The sequence below is a fragment of the Petromyzon marinus genome, chromosome 30, assembly GCF_048934315.1.
Source record: "Petromyzon marinus isolate PM22_M1 ecotype Great Lakes invasive population chromosome 30, UKy_Petmar_22M1.pri1.0, whole genome shotgun sequence".
In the NCBI taxonomy this organism is placed as follows: Eukaryota; Metazoa; Chordata; class Hyperoartia; order Petromyzontiformes; family Petromyzontidae; genus Petromyzon; species Petromyzon marinus.
Genome location: NC_133696.1, coordinates 444,976 through 468,482, shown reverse-complemented (window position 1 = coordinate 468,482; position 23,507 = coordinate 444,976). Strand labels below are relative to the sequence as shown.

The following is a 23,507-nucleotide window of genomic DNA, read 5'->3' as shown; positions in this document are numbered from 1 at the left end:
TTATTTTACTGGACTTCTATGTTTCGATTTAAAGCTTTCGTGACTGCAAGGATTCATCTTCTTTGGTTCTTTCGGTAAAGTCACGTAGAATGGAAAATTTTGAAACTGACGCCATCCAGACTGCCACTGTACGCCCGACATTATGGAAGAGGTACGTAGATGACACCTTTGTTATCTGGCCACATGGCTTACCTGCTCTAGACCAATTCCTCGACCACATCAACTCCATACACCCAGCCATCACATTTACCATGGAGGTCGAAAAAGAAGGCAAGCTACCCTTTTTGGATGTCTAAATTAAAAGGAGACCTGATGGTTCAATGAGCTGCTCGGTCTACAGGAAAGCGACCCATACGGATGCTTACTTGAAACTGGATTCCCACCACCATCCATCCCAGAAGAACTCCCTCATCAAGACTCTATACCACAGAGCCCAATGCATTTCCGACCAGGATCACATTGCCAGTGAACTCAAACACGTACACCAAGCTCTCAAGGCTAATGGTTACTCCGACTACACAATCCGCAAAGCCATCACTCCAGTCATGAAGAAGGACCCCCTTGAAGAGCCATTCAAAACCATCACCTTACCCTACATTGCGGGGGTCACAAAAAAGATCTCCAAAATCCTCAACAAACACAAGATCCAGGTCCGATTCAACACAGTACATAAAATCCACGATCTGGTTCCATCTGTAAAAGATGCTGTTCCAGACATACAGTACCCGGGTGTTTACAAACTAAAGTGCCCCTGTGGTAGTAGCTACATTGGAGAAACCAAACGACATATCTCAGACCGCATCCGTGAAACACGGGAGGACGAACTCCTCTGCCGTGGCAGATCACTGTTATAATTCAGTGGGCTCACATGACATTGACTTCTCCAAGAGGGAGGTTCTTTGCAAGCCAACCGGCTACCATGAGAGATTTGTTCATGAGGCCATCCACATATACAAGCAGAGTCAATTTCAACCGAGAAGATGGATTCTGGCTTAGTAACCATTGGAAAGATGTTTTAAACCATTTCGGTTCTTAATTAATTGTATTTCACGATGACCTTCAGACCGCAGCCCCCCCTTTTTCGCTGGCATTGCCTCTAAATACCTTTCACACCATGGTTAATGTTATGGTTTGTAACATGGAGCATAACAATTAATAGTATAACATTGTAATGTGTAACTTTACTCATAAGGCAAGATATAGCATCGTAATTGCATAGTGAATATACATTAGTGTGGTATATAGTTGGATTCATAGAATAAGACATAGTATAATGTTACAATGTCTAATATTTTTTTCATCTAAAGTATAGGGTAGTATAAAGTAACGCATTGTATAATTCAAAGGTGAATTTGTCTATGTTATAACATGCAGTTTGGATTTGAAGGTATGGTATTGTATTGCATAGTGGTCCTTATGGCATGTGATGGTGCAGCTCGGTACACGGCGGCGCACCTTGGCTGCAGCACTTGGTTTGGAATAATTAGTGTTAGTTTCCACCAGCCCCCCTCCCTCCTCCACCCCGGGTGGGGACTGGTAACATGCTAATCCAACTCCGCCAACACAGCCTTAATAAGACTCAGTCCTGACGTGACAGGGTCCACTCGGGCTCTGTCTCCTGGATAGACCAATTTCTTCACCTGAGGAAGGCCGCTTGCGTTGTGGCCAAAACGTCGTGAGAATTTTATTCTCTTATTTTATTTTATTCTTTTATTCTCATTCTACGTGACTTTACCGAAAGAGCCAAAGAAGATGGACTTCTATGCTTCCACATTAATGTTCCCAACCTTCACCAACCCACACTGACCAGCATGTTGACATACGGCCAAGTCACCCTTGTAACCTACTCTGGCTTGGGGAAGACTTCATCCAGCAGCGGATTGATGTGTACGTGTGCATATACATATATAGGGGGGAGCGGTCGCGCAGCGGTTAGCATGCTGTGCTACGAACCTGGCGACCCGAGTTCGATTCCCACTCACAACCAACACTAGTGACGATTAACTGAACCAGTCCAGGGCCTCTCCTAGGTCGACTCGCCCTCAAATCAGTACCCAGTGTGGTGTAAACATCTCCACCGGGAAGACAAAGACGATCAAGCGTGGTGTTGGCCACCCACCCCTTTGTGTACCGTGTCGGCCTTAACAGGTGCTCGCTAACAGTAATTGTCTAAGCCTGTTAAGGCAATATGGGAGATCCTTGTCTATTTTTTTTTCCAAAATCAGTAGGAAGTAACAGCACAAGCAGCACTTTCTCTAGAGAGGCATGACAAGTTAAAAGTGTTCGTGTGAAAAAGAGGTGACATCATTTTTCACGTTCAATGCCTCAGGAAGCATTGAACCCATTGACACAATCAGTGCAGTTAAACTCACGGTTGCACTTTCCTGTTTGCTTCAATATATAAACGGGAAGGAGGATATGAGATCACCAAGCTTGCGATTTATTTTTGTTTCCATGTATTATATATTATAAATAATGTTACAAAGGTGGTAGTAAAACTCTTAAAGGTGCTATTGCAGCAATCCTCACAATCAGGTGGTCTCGAATGCAAATTGGGGATTAACTCAGCCCATCGTGGCTGAGGGGGGGGCTCAATAAAACGAGCAGAACTTCGTGGGAAGTCGACAGAGGTCGTCCAATGGGGAAACTGGCAACTGCCACCGGCAACTGCCACCGGAATGTACAACTTCCAACACTGCCACAGAGCTGCCAATGGAGAGGGCGCTGCCAAATAACATTAAATCATAGAGACAATGACCTACATTTACTCCATTAGTCAATATGAATGTTCTATTATTCACATGCATATATTTGCTGTTTACCCTCTCTATAAACACTTAGCCTGTGTGTTGTTCCAGGCAACATCGCATCACATTCTCCACATTTTTGCTGCCCAGGCCCTGAAAGCTGTCGGTATTTTTTACAAGGCTCTTAAATAAAGGATTGTCTGTCAGGTGTTCAACATAACGAGCTTCTCGGAACGCATATGCACAACATTATATTTACAAACCTGCCGTGTGCAAGTGTCATGCCAGGGACTCGGGTGAAACAGTAAGTTAGACGGTGACCATACTGCCAGCAACAATTTGGAACTCGCTTCATCGCGGAATAAAAGGCTCGAAACAAACCAGTAGAAGGCAGAGCGCGTTAATGTCTTGGAAGCCGAAAGGGACTTTTGTTTTTACACCAACCACCCTCCACAAACCCTTCCCACACCAAAGCCTAAAGTGCCATCAAACAGGCTGGCCAAACAGTGTGTGAAGGAGTGACTTCATCATTAATTATACAACTACCATACACTCCAGTGCAAGCAGCATTTGGTTCATAACCACAAAATAAATGCAATGCGGACTAAAAGTAGTCGCAGCCTATGCCTGTGGGGCGATAGCTGTGGGTAGACAGCATACAGCAGCCACTGACACAGCACTCCAAACGGTGACAGGTGATGCACATTGGCGGGTCTCACTGTTGGCACTGTTGTGTTTATGGAGAAGGGGGGGTGGTTGAGTAAAAGGAAGTGTTACGAACGTTGCAAGTCTTCCGCCTTCTAACAGTTTCTTTGCCTCACCTGATAGGCAGTGTGTGGCTTTTGATGGGCTCGCCAAGCCTAAGAAGTACACAGCAAATATCTTAGAGTCGGCAGCCCACAGCTTCAGCTGGTGATGTGGCATGCTTGGCGACCTCTCGGTTAAGGACTTAACGGCTGAGTTCAGGTTCTGCCACCCACGTGCACGACGAGGTCATTAAAGCCGTGAGTCGTGTGAATGTAACTGGATGCAAAAGTTCACTTGGCACCATGAGCAGCGGCACTGTGTGCCCATGTCGCGGCTAAATGTGGATTATTCCAAACTGTCCTAAATTGTTCCTTCTCGAATGTGCAAATCTTTGTTGGGCGGTGATGGCTTTCTATGGGTCACAAAAGTGTGGCAAATTAGAACATTGAGAACAGCAGTATGTAAAACATATACATGCTGCACGTACAATAACATGTTATTTTGTCAAGAGCCGAAACAAAGGTGCATCTTTAAGCTCTTAAAATACGATGTATAGTCATGGCAAGGTAATTATAAACTTAGTAATTGAATTAAAGACCATACTAAATCACAAGATAGTCTCAAATATAATACAGTAATAGACAATTACTGTACAGACTTGTGATATACAATTAGCCTAAATGACGCTATATAAAACTGAAACTAATTATTATTGCAACTAGTGCCCCCATACCCACACGCACAACCACAGCCATATGTCCTGTCAGTTAAAAGTGCAGCCTCACCTTGTGGCATTCACTTCATCACCATGGATTGCAAGGAACGTTCAATACAATGAGACTTGACCTTGTTTTGGGATCGAACCTATATACTCGCACGTATCTATATCTGCTGCATTACTATTGCAAGCCAACCGGCTACCATGAGAGATTTGTTCATGAGGCCATCCACATATACAAGCACTGAGACAATTTCAACTGAGAAGATGGATTCTGGCTTAGTAACCATTGGAAAGATGTTTTAAACATTTTAGTTCTTAATTAATTGTATTTCACGGTGACCTTCAGACCGCAGCCCCCCCCCCCCCCTTTTTCGCTGGCATTGCCTCTTAATACCTTTCACACCATGGTTAATGTTATGGTTTGTAACATGGAGCATATCAATTAATAGTATAACATTGTAATGTGTAACTTTACTCATAAGGCAAGATATAGCATCGTAATTGCATAGTGAATATACATTAGTGTGGTATATAGTTGGATTCATAGAATAAGACATAGTATAATGTTACAATGTCTAATATTTTTTTCGTCTAAAGTATAGGGTAGTATAAAGTAACGCATTGTATAATTCAAATGTGAATTTGTCTATGTTATAACATGCAGTTGGGATTTGAAGGTATATTATAAACTGAATAATTGAATTAAAGACCATACTAAATCACAAGTCTCAAATATAATACAGTAATAGACAATTACTGTACAGACTTGTGATATACAATTAGCCTAAATGACGCTATATAAAACTGAAACTAATTATTATTGTAGCTAGTGCCCCCATACCCACACGCGCAACCACAGCCATATGTCTTGTCAGTTAAAAGTGCAGCCTCACCTTGTGGCATTCACTTCGTCACCATGGATTGCAAGGAACGTTCAATACAATGAGACTTGACTTTGTTTTGGGATCGAACCTATAAACTCGCACGTATCTCTATCAGCTGCAAAACTATTTACGCAACATTATGGACACTTGCTTAAAACAGCATCGTTGTATATGCTAAGTATCGCTCTGTAGAATTTTCGTCCTAAATTATCTCTGAAGAGTAAAGTAACATCTGGATAAGCCAAAAGAATGTGGCAATATATGCCTGCGATAGTTTGGCTCTGCAAATGCAAATTTACGTTATACTCGGTCAAAATAATTATACTAACCAATTAGTTACCATGGTAACCAGCAGGTTCCGTTATCTTTTGAAGGCGGTGATGCCCCTCGTACTAAATTGGGCACCCTAAGAGGCCTTCTGTATCATTTATTTTACTATATACAAACGAAACGCAACATAACAAATCTCTGATTAATTTTGTTTAATACGTTACGCAAATTTAAATACAGTATCTAGATTGACAATGTGGCTGACAGAAAACCAATTCATGATTGGTGAATACGTTATGAGAATGTATATTGATTCTAGATGTATGTATATTGGCCAATGTAGCACAGTACGAATGCATTGCTAGTAAATTGGTTATATAAATTAATATATTTACACAGACACAATTTCCTAATGTACAAATATTTGTAACGTTCGCTTATTGATAGTTCAGTAGACACTGCTCCCACAATGCGGTATGGGGCGGCGCTCAACTTTGCTGACGGTGCTGACCAAGCGGTGTCAATTCCACATTCCCACGGCGTGCATGGACCAGTGGCATCCAGTGTTGACCACTGTCAAATTCGCACGGAGACGGAGCTCATTGAGTCAAACCTGCTGCGGGATTCGAACCCGGGTTCTCAGGAGAAAGAAAGCTCGATCTCGAGGGAGGATTGAAACGAGGCTGCGAGACGTCTGGACGCTGCAGGCAGCAAGCACCAAAGGCAATGTATTGATGAGCAGAGAGCACGGGAAAGGCGGCGAGTAGCCTGCCATTGCGATTCCATTGTCAAGAATCAAGAAGCCACCGCCTCCCCATCTCCACGGCCCGTGCGCACCCTCGCCGTCTCCAATGTCTCTCTCGTTTCTAGCAAGATGCTTCGCGTGTCCTGCTTTGTCTGGACTGCAGTTGTACCGTCGTACCTCAACTGCGTGCCTCGTCACTACTCGCCTTGACTGTCTCGTCAATTCTGTCCGTATTTGTTCCGATTACCTCGCTTGTACTCCCCTAGACTGGAGTCTTTCGTCTGCATTGCACCATCTCGTTTGTACAGTGTATTGCACCGTCTTGTATCGTCTGTATTGACTCGTTCATTTCTTGAAAAGATACGTACCCGAGGACTGTGTGTTCACGCCTATTGTTTGCAGTAATGCTGCAGTAGTACCATTAGCTGGCAGTACTCAAGGTATAGTGGTGGTTGGTGGCGAGGAGAGCGGAAACACACGGACACGTACCTCCTCCTCAGTCTCGCTCCTGAAGCACAGGCAAGCGGCTCGCTTCACGAAGCCGTCAGAGTCGTACGTCCGGGTCTGGCTCGCCTTCAGGTCCATGTCGACCGAGGGGACCCGTCCGCCTGTCCTCCCTCTTCCTCTCCCGCTCTTCACGTCCGCGTCCCTCCGCTACCCACTCCTTCTCGCCACACGCCTCCCTCCCTCGTCTCCCACTCCTCCCGGCTCGCTCTTCTCACAGTTCCTCTCCTTCCCACTCCTCTTCTCTCGTCCCTTTTCTCCCACCCGCACCCGGATTCCAACCCGGGGGACAGACAAACCCGAACCCACACAGCCCGGTTAAGGGTGTGGGTTTCAGAGGCGAGCAGCCCCCAAAGCTAAAAGCCAGCTACACGGACTGGACAACGCAGCCGCCACGTCTTAAGTAAAATATAAAATGAAGCCGAGCCAAGTCACCGCGGGTCGCACGCCGCGCGTCACTCATACGGGGGGGAAGGTCGCGGGCCCGGGCAGCAGCAGCAGCGGGAGGCGGCGGCGTGGGCGCTCATCGTGTTCGGTCGGGGAAGAAGGAGGCCGAGTCTCCCCTCCTCGCGTCTCCTCCCGCACTGGTGTCTCCCTCTCAGTCTCGCCGAGGGATCCCCGCGTACCGCCGCCGCTCAGAGCGGCTGCTGTTGCTGCTCCCTCTGCTGCCGCTTCTCTTCCTGCTGCTGCCGCCGCGGCTCCGCGCTGCCTCCACGGCCCGCCTGCACTTCCGCCATCTTATCCAGGGGCGCGTCACGTGGCCGCGCTAGACCCCACCCACGCCGCAAGGCCCCGCCCACTCACAGCTACGCCCCCTTATATCCGATCTACAAACAGAATCAGTTTGTGGCTTTCGCGACCAATGTCATCCATAATGCATGTTTTTGTTGGGCGCTTCGATCGAGTGAACATATAAATTAATCAGAATTTATAGTGGAGGAATACGCTGCACTATAAAACTCTTATTCACAGAATACTGCACGCATCAGAAATACAGTACAAGCACGTTGTACACATCCCATCAGCCACACCGGTGTTCTAGGAGTGGATGTAGCATTGGTTTAACAACACAAGATAATGCTCTACCGGCTTCAATAGTCAGTGTCTCCTGGACATCTGTTAAAAAGAGTTTCAGTCTAAATAAAGATTGTGTGTCTGACCAGCGGTACGGTTTTCTCGAACTAATCGTGCTGGTGACCAGTTTTTTCAGTTTTTTTCCCTTCCAGATGCCGTGTTATTTATAGACAAGGATCTCTCTGTTTCAGACATGGGTGCTAATTCAACGAAAGGTCTATAATGCACATCACAAGATAGTCATGAGTGTCGTTGTGGAGAATAGAAATAATATTAATTGGTAAACTATAATATTGACTTAAAGCTTTCGTGACTGCAGAAATTAATATTCTTTGGGTCTCTTTCGGTAAAGTCACGTAGATAGGTTCAAATTAATAAAAAAATAATTATAAAGTAAACAAAAAACTACGACGTTTCGATCACAGCACAAGCGATCGTCGTCGATAGCCATCGCTCCTGATGACGATCTACGTGACTACCGAAGGACCCAAATAACATGGTAGACAATATGCATGGCAGTTCGCCAGCGTTGGTTGAAGGCACTTTAATCAAACCAGTCAAGTTTACTTGTGTTGAACCAATTCTGTTTAGAGATCTACTCAACAACCCATCGTGTCCTTCATAGGACTTCCTTTGCCAGTACCAAAATATGAGAATAGCTTTTCCCCTTTATTCTGGCAACAAAACAGGTGTTAAGATTTAAATTTTGATTTAAAGCTTTCGTGACTGCAGTAATTCATATTCTTATATATATTTTATTATTTTGTTGTTTCTCTTCAACGTGACTTTACCGAAAAAACTAAGAATATGAATAGGTGTTAAGATGTTAAAACACCAAACTGAAACCTTTTACAAGGAATCATGGCTGCATTAACCACAATACTTGTGGTCAGAATACAAATAAAAAACATACTCTGATCATTTATGCATTGTCTTTGAAACTGATTGGTCCACACCAGAGACAGCTTTCTTTCGAGCCGATTCTCAAAAGGTGTTAGACCAGAGGATGCCAAAATGTTTAAGTTTGGTGTTTTAACATCTTAACAACTATTCTATTATTTTATTGTTTCCCTTCTACGTGACTTTACCGAAAGAACCAAGAATATGAATCCCTGCAGTCACGAAATCTTTAAATCAAAATCTTAACACCTTTTTTTGATTTAAAGCTTTCGTGACTGCAGTAATTCATATTCTTAGTTTTTTCGGTAAAGTCACGTTGAAGAGAAACAACAAAATAACAAAATATATATAAAACAATAAAAAATTCTCACGACGTTTCGACCATAACTCAAACGGTCATCATCACACACCTGATGATGACCGTTTGAGTTATGGTCGAAACGTCGTGAGAATTTTTTATTGTTTTATATATATTTTGTTATTTTGTTGTTTCTCTTCAACGTGACTTTACCGAAAAAACTAAGAATATCTTAACACCTGTTTTGTTGCCAGAATAAAGGGGAAACCCTATTCTCCATTATGTTTAAATTGTGTACTCCCAGAGATCAGGCTGTGTGGCTTTTGGGATGTGTACTAAATACTTTCATTTTACATGTGGAGGAACAGGCGTGTGAAGGGATGCATATTGTACAGTCATTTATTTTGTTACTTAAATCTCCACCCTTCAGTTCTGTAAAACACCAAATCCCTCACTTTAAGCAGCACCCAAGGCTGACTCAATTGCGCCCGCGAGGAACCAGTGTATCCGTGCATCGATTAATCGCATTAACGGATCTATTAAAATGTATTCTTAGGATCACGATGGCGTTACAAGGAATGTGCATGACCGAGATAGATTCACTCTAATTTTTGTCGGATTAAATTTGCTAAGACGAATGGCCGGAGTGAATATGGAACCAGAATCTGTGTAGACAAACATCTTTTATTAAATGAAAAATGCAACACATTCGTTAATAACAATAGCCTTAACATGAAAAATGATAGGCGACGTTTTGGGCAATGACCCTTCGTCATACAGCACATTTTACAAATCGGTTGGTTCAATGATGACGGAAGAGAGTGTTATTCAATGTCCAATAATGGGTCAACTATTCATATGCCAAGAAAAAAAGTCAACACATTTGTTCATAACAATGTGGCTTTTAAGAAAAAAATGCATTTAACAGGCGACGTTCTGTGCAATGACCCTTCGTCAATGACCCTTCGTCATTGCACATAAAATATAATAATTTCCATAAGGAACATGTTTTAAATGTATTTATCCTCATGCCGTATGGGGGTAAACACTCGTATGAATAAGAAAATTGCCCGAAACGTCGCCTATTCGATATTTTCCCTTTTAAGTCCACACACAGCGTTGTTGTTATTGACGCGGGAAGCGCTAAGAGTACAGCTGTGTGTGCTTGTGCACAACTGCCACTGCCAGTAACACCACCGGCACTGCCAGTAACACCACCGCCACTGCCAGTAACACCACACTGGCACTGCCACTGCACCGCTGGCACCACGCCCACCGCACGGCTGAACTGCCCACTCCAGCCGGAGGTGGTGTCCCTTACCGGCGGCACGCTCACTGGGATCCGCCCACTCTGCCCACGTGACAAGGTCTGGACCAATCGCGGGTTCACAGAGTTGCGAGTAAGTCGCGCGCGCAGCCATCTTGCGTAGGGAGATGGCAGCGACAGAAGTCGTCCCCTGCCATCGTCAACAACCCGATACATAAACACACGATACGACTCCTTCACACGTCTGTCCCTCCACATAAAAAATACAACAATTGTTTTTACACATCATTTAAATTAGACGGCCTTCTGCTACCTGATTTTTACAATCAGCGTCTCATCAGCGCAAGTTCGGGCTTTCTTGAACCAATGCTGGTGAACTGCTTACAGATGCCGCGTTAAGCTATGGGGTCCTAGGTAAACGTAAACTTACATCACATATATAAACAACAAACTAAGTGAGCAAGACGACTCCTCCCCGAGATGGCCCAGAGTTCAGAGGGGTCGCCTTTGCACGGCTGAGACCGCCCTCATCTGGGGCGCTGTGACTGTCTATTTGCGTACAATGCTCATCGGGTTTCCATGCAATCGCCAGAGTGTTTGGCTTGCATAAGTCCTGTTATATATTCAGAGGTTTGTAAAAAAAACACATTGATAACATGCAGAAATACTGCACCCTTATACTGGATTCCTCCAGTATAAATATACTCTGAGTCTGTGTGCCAGCCAACAAGAGGCCGTGAACTTATGTAACGCGGACGTGTTCACAGACGCATGCGAAACCTGAACATAGCGCACCAGCCGGCTTTGCCATTCCTCTTCGAAGATAGCGCGGTGGTCCGAGCCACCAGCTGCATCAGAATGCCAACAGACCGATACGCACATCGCCTTCATTCATGGGAAATCAGAGGAAAGCCTATGGTGTGATTGTGACCATATGGCCCAAACTATTAACCATATCGTAAACCCATAGAGGCACAGAGATACGTAGAGACCCATAGAGACAGTGCGATTGTAGTCTTTCAACCCAAACTATGGGACATATAGTACGCCACTACAAGTATGTGCTCCCTCAACGGAGGATGAACAGCAAAACGACACGAACTCTCTGCTGAAGCCCTCTCATCGTGGCTAGCAGACCTCGACATTCGCATTTAGCTCTTAAACATATTGCCATATGCAAGAATAGATCATAATTATCCTATTCTGCTTGAAAACCTAGTGATGATAGTTTGGGCTGGTTCATGATGTCACTAACCACACCCGTCTAAATCCATTCTTAAATTGGAACTGCAGATACGACATTGCTCACTGTGTGATGTGTGTAAGTATTATAAGGATTAAAGATTAAGTGATAACATTGGCGAGCAGTAAATGAAGAACTTAGACCAAACAGTGACATTATTCTCCCCAAGGTTAAGCACATAAGGTAACAACAATGGACATCTGCACTTAGTCAGCTATACTCTGTTGAGAGCATAAGCTCACATTGCTGTATTTGAGAAGAGCAAACATGAATCGGGTGGTGAACGCAATAAAAATGCACAGATTGAACATTTATATGAAGAATGTATGGCATTTTATAATTGACTGATGTCACCTATATATTGAGTTTGATTAATAGGGATGGATTTACCAGAATGTTGAAACATTAAAATATGATAGGAGCAATCGTAAAAACGACACTGCATTTGTTTTGGGGAAATCGCAGGTTGTTACATAAGTTGGAGTAAATGCTCACGAACAGCACTTTCCCATAAGGCCATTGGGGAGATCTTTATTCTAGCAAACACGTACACTATCCACCATGGGGCCAGTACAATGTCAAATATCAAACTCGCTGGGGACTCAGGTATAGGCATATATTTTAAAAAATAGCGGATATGTGAATATATATAGAATATGACACGTTACACAGATGCATACATACTGCATGGGGTGTGGGCGGTTCACTGGTCAGGGCGAATATGTTCCGATCACGCTGCGTTGTATTCAGTGCCGGATGAAGATAGTGCGGGGCCTGTAGCATGGGATGTTATAAATGGGCCCTAAATAAAAAAAAACGTAAACATTAAAACACGAATGTTTTACTTGCTTAGTAAAGTAATTTTATTTTTTCGTTTGCTATACAGCCAGATAATACGACAATCGCTAACCTTAGACACCCAGTCGTTCATAAAAGATGAAGGCTGTATAGCACTATAGTAATAGAGCAAGTGCAGAATCATTGAACCGGAATTGATAGCTTGAAAGTATTTAGCGTGGGGCCCTTGAAAGTGCGGGGCCCGTAGGATATGTAGCTACTTTTGCTACTAGGATAATCCGGCACTGGTTGTATTGTACTCCCTTGCAGCTGCTGTACATCTGAGGGTATTCCCCAGCACAGCATGGGCATTCGTCTTAGCAAGGTCACAGCCATACTGGAAAATAAACGCTGATGAGATCATGAAACACTGTATGTCAAAACTGGTCCAGAGGTTGCTTGTGTTGAACAAATGCTGCTGAAATTAAGCAATCCCAGAAATCAGAAAGCCTTGTGATTTATGCGTGTGTGAAAATAAATGTGGAGTAACTGATTTATGCTTATAAGCTTATGTATGTTTTCTATATTGTCCACAATGACGTCAATTGTCATTTCGTTTTTTGTAATATAAATACAGCATAACCGGTTGCTGTACGGATGTGTGGATGACTCAAGCGCAGTGATAGTTTTAATTCACGCAAATTCTTTGAGGTTGCCCTTGTTTGATTACATGTACACTCCTCACCCCTGGAGGTCTTTAATTGTGCCATTATTCAATGGAAACATCTCACACACTTGGCTGTGGCTCAGATCTTAATACCTGTCACTTGTTAGCTGCTAAGCAACTGGAATGGCAATTGCTCAACCGAACATGCCGCTGACACGGAGCCTGGCCTGTGCTGAGTCACGGCAATAAACGGAGCTGCACGATTGATTCGATGTGTTTTTTATTCTATCTTTAAAGAAGGTAATATCCCATGAACTACATAAACTGTGCAGCCATTGAGCTCTTAAACCTCTGTAATTATTTTGGAAACATAGCAAAATCGACTTCAGTTTTAAAAGATGGGAGTGTGTTGCAGAAGTTGTTGGCTGACTTTAACAAAGCAATTATACCCACAATATTTTGCATGCTGAGGATACTGGGGATTTCAAACCAGAATAGAGTCAGTGACTAAGAAGTGTTGGATGGAACGTGGAAAAAAACATTGCACAAGATGTAACCGGGTAAAGAAGGTTACAATGGAGGACAGCTTACCAATACATTGTAATGGGCGCGCAGAAATCAGTGACCAAAGGAATTACCTTCAGCCAGATGCTGAGATACTGAAAGAGCAAGCCATAGAGATCAGGGGGGAATGTTAACTACCTCGCGTGGTATACAGGAGGTCGTGGATTCGATCCCGACCCTGACATCTGTATTTTGCAGTTTGCATGTTCTCCCCGTGGTTGTGTGGATTTTTCTCCAGGTCCTCCGGTTTTTCCCTCCAAATTTAGAATCAACATGCGTTTAGAGTATTTGGCTGTTATAAATGTCCACATGATAAGCCACTTCGTTGAGCTATTATTTGTGACTAGGTGGCTTCTGCAAACGACCTATATAGCTCAGTGGGCCTTAGCTGGTAACATATAAAATAGTTAATAGTTTATAACTGTTTAATAGCTGCAAGATCTAGCAGAAACGAGCCAGCAGTGGTGAGGTGTGGTGGCATCGACGGCGTTAACTCACTCTTGTGAGAGCATTGAGATTCGTTATCTAAATTCGCACCTTGGAATTTGAAAATGCGGCAATATGTTTTTATTATGACAGTTATTTGGTTGTGAGATTGGGAGATGAGAACTCAGTGGTGGGTTGATTCACAATTTGTTGTAATTGACTGGGAGTCACAATTGACCTAGAACCCTGACCGATATTAAACTTTGGTGGTACCAGAGGTGGCATACATTGGCAGATTCCAATTTCTTCATATGCCCAATAATAGTGAACCGTTTGAAATGGGTGAGCTATAAATAAACCTCACTCTTGAGCCAAGTAAATCGGTACTACTCTAGTTTTAATACCTTAGATGGTACCAATTTCTGCTTTGGACCATGAACTACAAGCCTCCTCTTTTATGTCCACACTATAGTCTGAAACCAGCTCTCCTTGACCACTTAAACTTCGACACCATGCCAAGTAATGTGTATGTGCTTCGCCAAACTGAGACTCCAGTTACATGTTTTTTTTTACAACAGCCGTTGTAATAACACACGTCGGTGGGAATTATTAAGCAGGTATGGCAGATGTGGGATGGAGTGATCGAACCCGATATCTACTTTCAATTTACAAATGAGCACACGGCAGCTGGGGCCCCAACAGCTAATTGCAGAAAGTGTTCTTTTATACGTAAGACTATACACACTGGAAATGTCATTCATTATCTTATTTTGGCAACTGTTTGGTAAAATCAGAATTTGTTTTTTTTGCACCATAGAATGGTATACTTTCTGTTAACGTTCAACACAATTTAATGTATAAGTCACATGTAATCACTCTGTACTTATTTAACGAGGGGAGAGGCCATTCAGATAAACCATTTCATTGCACCTTGGACCTGCACACTTTGTAATGATAAATAATTGCATTTATTTTGTATTTAAATGCCATAACATGTCAATGTACTATACAACATTACAAATAAATACACTATCTCCTTGCATTAGTATTTAAGGTCGTAGAGTACACGACATCGGGGTACAGCTTTGCTTAAGTTACTTACCTGGCACGTTTTTGTTGTTAGGAGTCAAATTAAAGAAGGAAAGTTGCCATACCCACATACACATGAAACATGTATGTTATGGGTTTGTTATGTAATTTGCCAATGAATACGAGATTAAGAGAGGCGAATCTGCAAGGTGTTGAGTAACACTCTTGATAAGTAACGACGCCCATTTTGCATGTACCATAAATGTACACACCATTAACTTCTGTCACAAACACACATGCGTGCTCATTTTCACAGGAAAACACAAAAGTGGGCGCTGAACACCGTACATCATCATGCGTGCTTTAAAGTTTGGGCTTTTTTATAACTTTGATCACTTGTGAACGGTGTACACCATAACCCCAAAACAAGCCGTGACTGCATGGCTTGGCCTCATCAGATGTGGGTGTGGGCTGACTGGAGTCATGTAACCCTGAGATATGTTATCCTGGCACGACTGCGCACCAATCTTCATGCCAGGGCTGCCAAAACTCCAGTCCCTACATCTGAACACATTAAACAATGGATTCTTTTCTATAACACATTAGTTATGTCATTGCGCATCTGTCGATCGGTAAAAAAATGTCAACGTGGACTGTGGAAGGGCAAGATGCCAAGAGGTCATTATGGCCAATGCCATTGACCTGGGTGGAGTTGGATAAAATTTTGGGATGACAGTACAGCATAGAATTCTTAGCAATATACTTTTGCGAGACAGACCAATGCGTCAGTGTGTTACTATCAACCTGGTTGAAATCTAGGTGATCAGCATTATCATCATCATCAGCAGCAGCATCTATGCTTTATCCACTGCTGAATGAATGTCTCCCCATGTCATCGCCACTCCGCATGGTCCCCGCGATGCCACAACCTTTCGTTCTCCTGCACGTGAGTTAATGTCATCATCGCCCCATGTCCACAGTGATTGCCTCTTGGGTTGCGATCCTCCTCCGTTAGGGGTAGTCCGTCACGAGTTTCTTCATTCAGCCAGCATCCCTTCAATCGATGTCTGCTACACAAGCCACCCTTTACCTTTCTTTAGTCAAATTAATGTCTCAGATTTGCATTTTGAGTGCTTTTTCAGGAAGGAATTTCATAATGAAAGGCAACATATCTATTTGCCTAATATAGTAATTTTGCCAATTAGTGCATATTTCCTGCCATAACATGTGGATACAAATTATGGAAACTGACGAAGAAAAGTGTGGAAAGATGCGTTGCAGAGACACGTAATGCCAATTACATTGGGACAGGAATAGGAACACATCGGAGAACAAACCTAGGTAACAATGGTGATCAAATGCCGTTTATTTTGTCAATGCAGCGTCCTCATAAGGCGCATGTAATTACAATGTAAGTGAGAAGTCTATCATATATAAGTAGAGTACTGTACAGGCTGATCCGTTTATAGATACCCCACCGATTCCTTCTGAGCGGCTGATTGAATGTTGTGAAGGTGTCTGATAGAAGAGAGCAGTGACGCTTTTAATACACGTGTTGATGTTGGTGGGAGGCGTGTAGAAGCTTTGAATAAAATGTATTATTCTCTATTTCTCCCCGTCATTTTAGTGATATTTCTATAAATGGATCGCCGTATACAGTCCAATACAAGCGTATTTCTTTTCTAGATTTAAAGCTTTCGTGACTGCAAGGATACATACTCTTTGGTTCTCTTGGGTAAAGTCACGTAGGTAAAAAATAAAATAACAAAAATCACGACGTTTCGGCCACAACACAAGCGTATTTCTAACACTGCGCTATGAGTGACAAAAACAAGACACGAGTTATTTATTTCTACTTTTTCAAGAGAGACCTGGGTGTGTGTAGTTATGTAAGAACAAGGATCTTTTTTTAGAATATTTCCATGGCCACCCTGATGTTACCTCTATTAGGAGCACCTGGCATGCCGATTACAACCCCGAACAGATGGCGATGCCTCCTCAAACACCGCCCTCACGCCTCCTCACCGCCGTCACAGGCGGCCACAACTCGTGCGAGAGCGTGTTTGTGCGATTGCTATGTTTTTATCATGTGTTATTACTCTTGTTTACCCACCGAGTCTCAAGACTCACTGTCAGGAGGGTCCTGCCAAGTTTTCCCAGTAGGATGGGGGGGGGGGGGGGGCTTTTGCTACTGTGTGTAATCCCAATTGGGTAATTAGGTAAAATGTCAGCATTGGGATGTTTTGGCCAATTACCAGTTCAATTGTCTATTTATTTAGGCATGGGCAGACATCGGCGAATTCGGAGCCTCTGCAGAAGAGCAGGGGACAGAGAGCAGTGCCCACGTGCCCTCTGGCACTGCTGCTCCACCACCACCACCACGTCGCGCACGCCACTGGCTACCCTTCTGAACAAAACGGAGGCTCCCATCTCAATGGATTATCCCGCTAAAATATTGTAATCAATATGAAACATTAAATTAGGCCAGTTCATTAAGGATCGACGGTTAATCTGTCACCATTGTGAGGAATTACCAACGTTTTGTGAAACACGCTAACGCTGATGATTGAGACCCTCATGGCAGTATTGACATGTAATTCAATGTGGTGCCCATCATCATTGGTGACCTCTGGGAATGGACATTCCACATTCCTATTGTGGTGATAAGTCTCTCAATAGGGTAATGTAACGTTGATTAATCAATTACATTTACGTTTGCGTGCGTGTGAGTTGATTATAATTGTATACGATTAATGCAAATTAAGTGCAAATGATAGACATGACTCTTTATTTTATGCTCCAATATATCGAACAAACAAGGCAGAAAAATTAGAAACATTACAATGATATAGTAATAACAAAACAAATGATAGACATGACTCTTTATTTTATGCTCCAATATATCGAACAAACAAGGCAGAAAAATTAGAAACATTACAAATGATATAGTAATAACAAAACAAATAAATATTTTTGGTGGGGGGGGGGGCGAACCGGGAAATTACTGATGATTTCCCCAAAAAGTTGTACTTATTTTATCACGTTCAAAGGAATGATGGGCTGAGTCAACTCGCAACCACTCCATACGCAGTGCAACAGGGCTGGATTAACTGTGAATTCATGTGTGTGCCATTCCTCCCCTTTGTGGAACTAAGCCATCAGTGCTGGGATGGGAGCATGGCCTGTCACCTTCATCCACTGCTTTGAAAGTTCTGAGAGCTGCGAGGCAGCAGAGGCCGTGGCTCACTACAGAGTCACGCTGAAGTCAGGAGCTTAGCGAAGACGCAGAAGGTGCACAGGGGACTTTGGCCTCAGGATAGGCTCGTAGTTGTCACTGCAGGTTTTATGGCACAAATGTGAGTTTGTGTACACTCCCAGCCGCGTGTTGTTCTTTACAGAATTTGAGGCAACGCGTCAGATTGGAAAATCACATGGCCAATGCATCATCGTCTTCATCGTTACCATCATCTTTATCTATCTACTGCAAGACCGAGTATTTATCATGGCCACATGTATCCCGAAAGGTGAAGTGTTTCTGGAATAAAGTTGGAGTATATTGGAGTATCTCTTCCAGGCGTGCAACAATTCACCGCCCAGCAACTCAACTGTCACAATTCAGGGTCGCGATTCAATTAAAGAATCAATTGTTTCTCCTATTGTATTGGTTCGTGTTATTTCTCACATGCTCGCTCTTTACACACGCAGGTTTAACTGTTCATCTAAATGATATTCCATGAGCATGCAACTTCCATAAATCTTAAATAACTGATTCTAACATGCAAAATGCGATGCATGAACAGTATCACGAGCTAAGGAAATTGTCTTGATGGATATATCAATGAATCATGGGGTACCACTGTAAACCAAAATCAGACCTAAACTTAGGGGTGGTAGGTAATGGGGCAGCTGTCCCATGGCACATGGCTGTTAAGAGGCATTGAAAGTGTAGGAGTTGCGTACATATTGTGCGGACGGAGAAAGATTTATTTAGATTTGAGGTTTCCACAGACTTGACTAAAATTAACATTTCAACTCTATTCGGGAGTGTTGTTGTTGCTTAAGGCGCCCTCCTTTCACCCGGTCTTCGGTCTTCGTAAAACGCAAAGGCAAACAGTGAAATGTGAGTGGGAGTGTAACCAGGTGGCAAGGGTACAAGAGAGAGAGAGAGAGACGAAGAAAAACATCATGCTTGAAAGGGAAACTAAAAGTTAATAGAATCGACATTCATAATCCAAATTTTCATATAATGTTGGTTGTTCACGTGGCAAAAAGACAACATCCAGGTTGTAAGCTCAGATCGTTTCCCCTTAAGACTGGATCCAAATCAAGTGTTCATTATACAAGCACAATTTTCCTGAACAAAGGTCGAATTTTGAATTTTATGTAGATACATGTCCACCTTTAAAGAAGTCGCTACTCTGTAACCATAGCAACAAATAAAAATTTTCTTTTTAGTGACAAAAAACTAATGTTATTTTTAATAGCCCGTTATTCATTTCGCCAATCACCACATCACTTGCAACGTGCCAAATATTGTCAGAAATCCAAATCTAAGCAGCATTGAGCCCGGATAGTGCTTGAATGGGTGATACATATGATTTCCAGGTTTCTATAGGCTGCAGGAGCAATTCACAAAAGGGCTATACGTGTGCATTCATTCCATTTATATTGGTGTCTCTTTGAAGATTCCGTACTGCTTCAAGGCCATGCACGTAGGCCCAGTGGAGAATCCATTCCGCTAAAACGCTCACCACTCTGCCAATTTGTCGATTCGACAGTTTAATTCCCGCAGCTGCAATTTATGCAAGGCATTACCAATGCATGTAAGCTGTGATTAAGTGAGCATTAAGACCATGCCACTTATTTCTCAAGGCAAGGCCATTGCGCGCTGGTCTAACATTACAAATCTCGAGTCCTGCATGATAATGTCACCAACCAAAGTTGATATATAAAATAAAACCTATTATCCGTCCCTATGTAAACCTGTCGCTATGTAAACAGAAGGTATTCATCATAATATACGGGTTTGGTCTTATTTTTCTTTAGTATGAGATTACAAACACGAATGAGGAAGTCAAGGGACAACAACCTTAGCTTGCTCCAGTCGCGTTAGCTTGGAGTGCATGCGAACGCACACCTCCGTTTAGCATGCTTGAATACGTACGGTGCAAAATAAGTTTAAGGTACACACATACAGAGTGTGAGGTGAGGTTGGACGGGATGGAGGAAACTTGAGCCGTGGACCTGCGTTTGTGCAGAGTGCTTGAGAAAGAGTGCGCTAATGAATTTCAATATGTTCCAATGTGGTTACTCAAAGGACATTTCAAATGACATTATTTAACTCAACTGTTACAAATGGCACATTGACCTCATGTGTGCACTCAAAATGACAGCAGTTGCTGGAGTCTGGTCATACTTTAAGGTCAATTGCACCATAATTTTAGAAGTAATGCAACGCTGAGCCTGGTGCCGTTAAAGAATGGGAGTTGCCACAGTTAAGCAATGAAATTGGAAAGACGTTGTGCTGCACCATAGAAGCTGAGTGCGAACAGTGCAGTCCTGAAAGTCGCTACGTTAGCGTTATTCACACTGCACTGCAAGCATGGAAATACCATGTACATATGCAATTAAATGCACAATGATTGGGATTTATTTCTGTTTAACTGACTGATCCTGTTTATATCTTATTCCAACTAAAAGAAAGACAAGCGTCTCTTTATTTGCTTGGAAAATGCTGTAAATGCATCAAATGTTTACAAATCTCCCAACGCGAATTCAAATAAGCTCTGTCCTGTGAAGAAAACGAGAATTAAGCACAAAAATATTATCAGAGGCACACACTGTAAATAAATATCTCAACGGGACTTGTGTACGCTAAGGGGGTGTATGACATGAATCTGAAAGTGTGGCAACCGTCATTTAATCTGTCGAGCTGTTGACCGTGTCTTGCCCAATGGCACTTTTAGCTGCTGAGTTTGCCAGGAAAGCCTGGGACATTTCCAAACCATCTCCTTTACCCGGACACAAGCCCCGATTCTGTTCTTGTGGAACGCGTTCGACCTCACCTCCTAACAAAGTGGCGAAACGTGTTCATCGCACGGAGCGAGTCGCAGCGAGTGCTGCCTGGGAGCTCGTGGTCTGCAGCCAGTGGGTGCTGGTGAGCACCGCTCAGAGTAAAGGCAGCACCAGAAGCATTGGTGCTGCACTCTAATCAGATTCACCGAACATTTCCATCCCACAACAAGAATGCTGCGGGTTCAAAGCCCGGTTTGGGAGGCTGACTCGGCCCATCATCCTTCTGGCGTCAATACATTGAGTGCCACTTTGTAGGAGGTGAACGCTGGTCGCTTTATGGACTGGCCCATGTCTGGGAATGTGGAGATTCCACCTCAGTCTCGGGTCCAGAGAAATGAGCACCGCCCCACTGCTGCTTTGAGTCAGGAGACCCTTTGACTCCATTTTTACTTTTAATCAGATTGTCATTATTTTGCATGTACCATACTGGTGAATAACGTTTTGTGATTACGTTCATTACAAACAATGTAAAGTGATTGTGGATCAATTAAACCGGAGACACGGTTAGGCAGCTCGGAAAACTGAGGACAACAGCATCCAATGCACGTAGACCATGCCAGAAAGCCGACAGACAACAGCACTGTATACCCGAGATGAAACTACTCTGGTAATCACTACGAGGTCTATTATTTTGAACAGTACTATTATTTTTGGGGTTGAAAGATGGCTCAACACTTTTGTTTATAACTACTCAGTTTGAATATACTGTACATCGATGCCCACTGTAAGAGCGTGGCAGGATCCTCTTGATCACGAGTCTTGAGACTCAGCAAAGCTTCCCTGGGTCATTAGGCGTCGTTTTCATGAGTGCTCTTGCCAAACACTTCTGATAACCTAGCAGCATTCGCATGACAAGCCTCACTCTGCTGATGAGACCCAAAGGTTGAAACCAGTTTTCTTGATTAAAACAAATGCTGCTTTATAACATTTTATTTGTACTTTTCGGTTGGGATATTTCACCTAGAATATCCCTTAATATGGAACATTGCTTTTACGTGGGTGTCCAGGGTCTGGAATGTCAATGGCCCATTGAACTAAACACATTTTAATGACGTAGAGCAACAGAAGAGATTTCTACTTGTTTCTACTTTTCCCCCATAATCCTCTACAATATTCGTATAACTATGATCATTGTATACAGATCCCTGCGTACAGTGTGATTATTGTATAAAGGATGATTGCCGGTGATTTCCAGCAAAAGCAGGAATCGTTTTATTGACCACCGAGGGAGCGTAAGTTGTGTTGACATCTGACTGAATGAGGTTTCAGTTTGCAAATCTTCTGATTGTGAGCCAAGCAGTCGCAGCAAGGTTGCTCGAAGCTGTGGGGTGGTGTTACTGGGCAGCTTGCAAATCACATTTATACACAGGCATTCCAGCCTGAGATAGACTGTACCGGTAACCACCCTGCAAAGCTGAGATACCAACAGAGGGTACACCGGGAAGGGACGATTCAATTAATACGCTCCGGTTAAATATGTATCCTTTAAACAAAAGACGCCACATGCTTTCTAAATAACAGGTAAAATCCATGACAAATCGCTTGTTTTTTGTGATGTTACTTACCACGAGTTGGGATCAGCAAGTACAATGTGTGTTAATGAGTCTTTTGTCTCTATGTAAAAATTTTTGCAGATTTACTGCACGGTATCCAATTGGGGTGGAGGGGTGGCATTGTGGTTAGCACGCTGAGCAGGCAGTACCCACACCCCAATACACGTGATCTACCGATCGGCGAACTGTGGCGATCCCGTGTATATCGCTGCTTGGACAGAGACCATGGGGAATATTAAAAAATAATTCCCATTTTTCCCCACTACTGTACTGGGAGATGGAATCGAACTAGTGTAAAAATATGAGTGTATCAATATTTAATAGCTAACCATTAAAAACATCACATATCAATGATCCTTTCTCAGCAATAAAAACAATAATACGAAGCTGGTGCATTGATGGGAAACACAGAGCTGTAATGCTGTACAATTTCCCAGAGAACATCACCGGGAAGGAATCTCACATGAGATAATAAGGGCGCAGTGAGATTGTTCACTTTGTGGTAGCTCACACTTAAGGGATGATGGCTTGTGGGAAGGTTTATTGTTTGGTATCCGTGCCAAATGACGCAATTACACCCGTTCATCAAGCGTGAAATTGGGTCACTGGGACTGAACTCGCTTTTTCACTCAAGCTGCAACCAGTCCAGTTTTGATACAATTACCATCTGAATGGGCGATGTAGGTTTTCAATAACAACAATAATCACGCAAGATTCATTATGTATATTTCACATTTCTCAAGTCACGCTGAAGCTAAACGCACGTTTCTGCTCAAACGGGCCCTGGGCGGCTCTATCGGCACTGGCAACTCTGAGCCAGCAATGGCACTTCCAGATTCCCGTGGTCTCAACCAGTTCCTCCACAGGAGAACTGTTTACTTCCCACAAAGTGGTGCACGCGATTTAATTTTTATTCCTGGAACTGAAATTGATGATGCAATCGGCGTCATGAGACGACGAAAATATTCAGGTCTCTCACAAAGCGGTGCCATCTTCCATGCGAGAGAACAGCTCAC

General features: G+C 43.2%; 2 protein-coding genes across 2 annotated transcripts in view; one reads left to right on the top strand and one right to left on the bottom strand.

Moving 5' to 3' along the window:
- Positions 1 to 7,399, bottom strand: part of LOC116947416 (diphosphoinositol polyphosphate phosphohydrolase 1-like) — a 61,369-nt gene extending 53,970 nt beyond the window's left edge. The window contains exon 1 of the mRNA XM_032963109.2: positions 6,604 to 7,399. Coding sequence (XP_032819000.1) covers positions 6,604 to 6,699 — 96 coding nt within the window. The 5' untranslated portion in view covers positions 6,700 to 7,399. The remainder of the gene's footprint in view (positions 1 to 6,603) is intronic.
- Positions 1 to 23,507, top strand: part of LOC116947418 (endosome/lysosome-associated apoptosis and autophagy regulator family member 2-like) — a 303,120-nt gene that overhangs the window by 177,103 nt on the left and 102,510 nt on the right. The gene's annotated exons all lie outside the window — the stretch shown is intronic.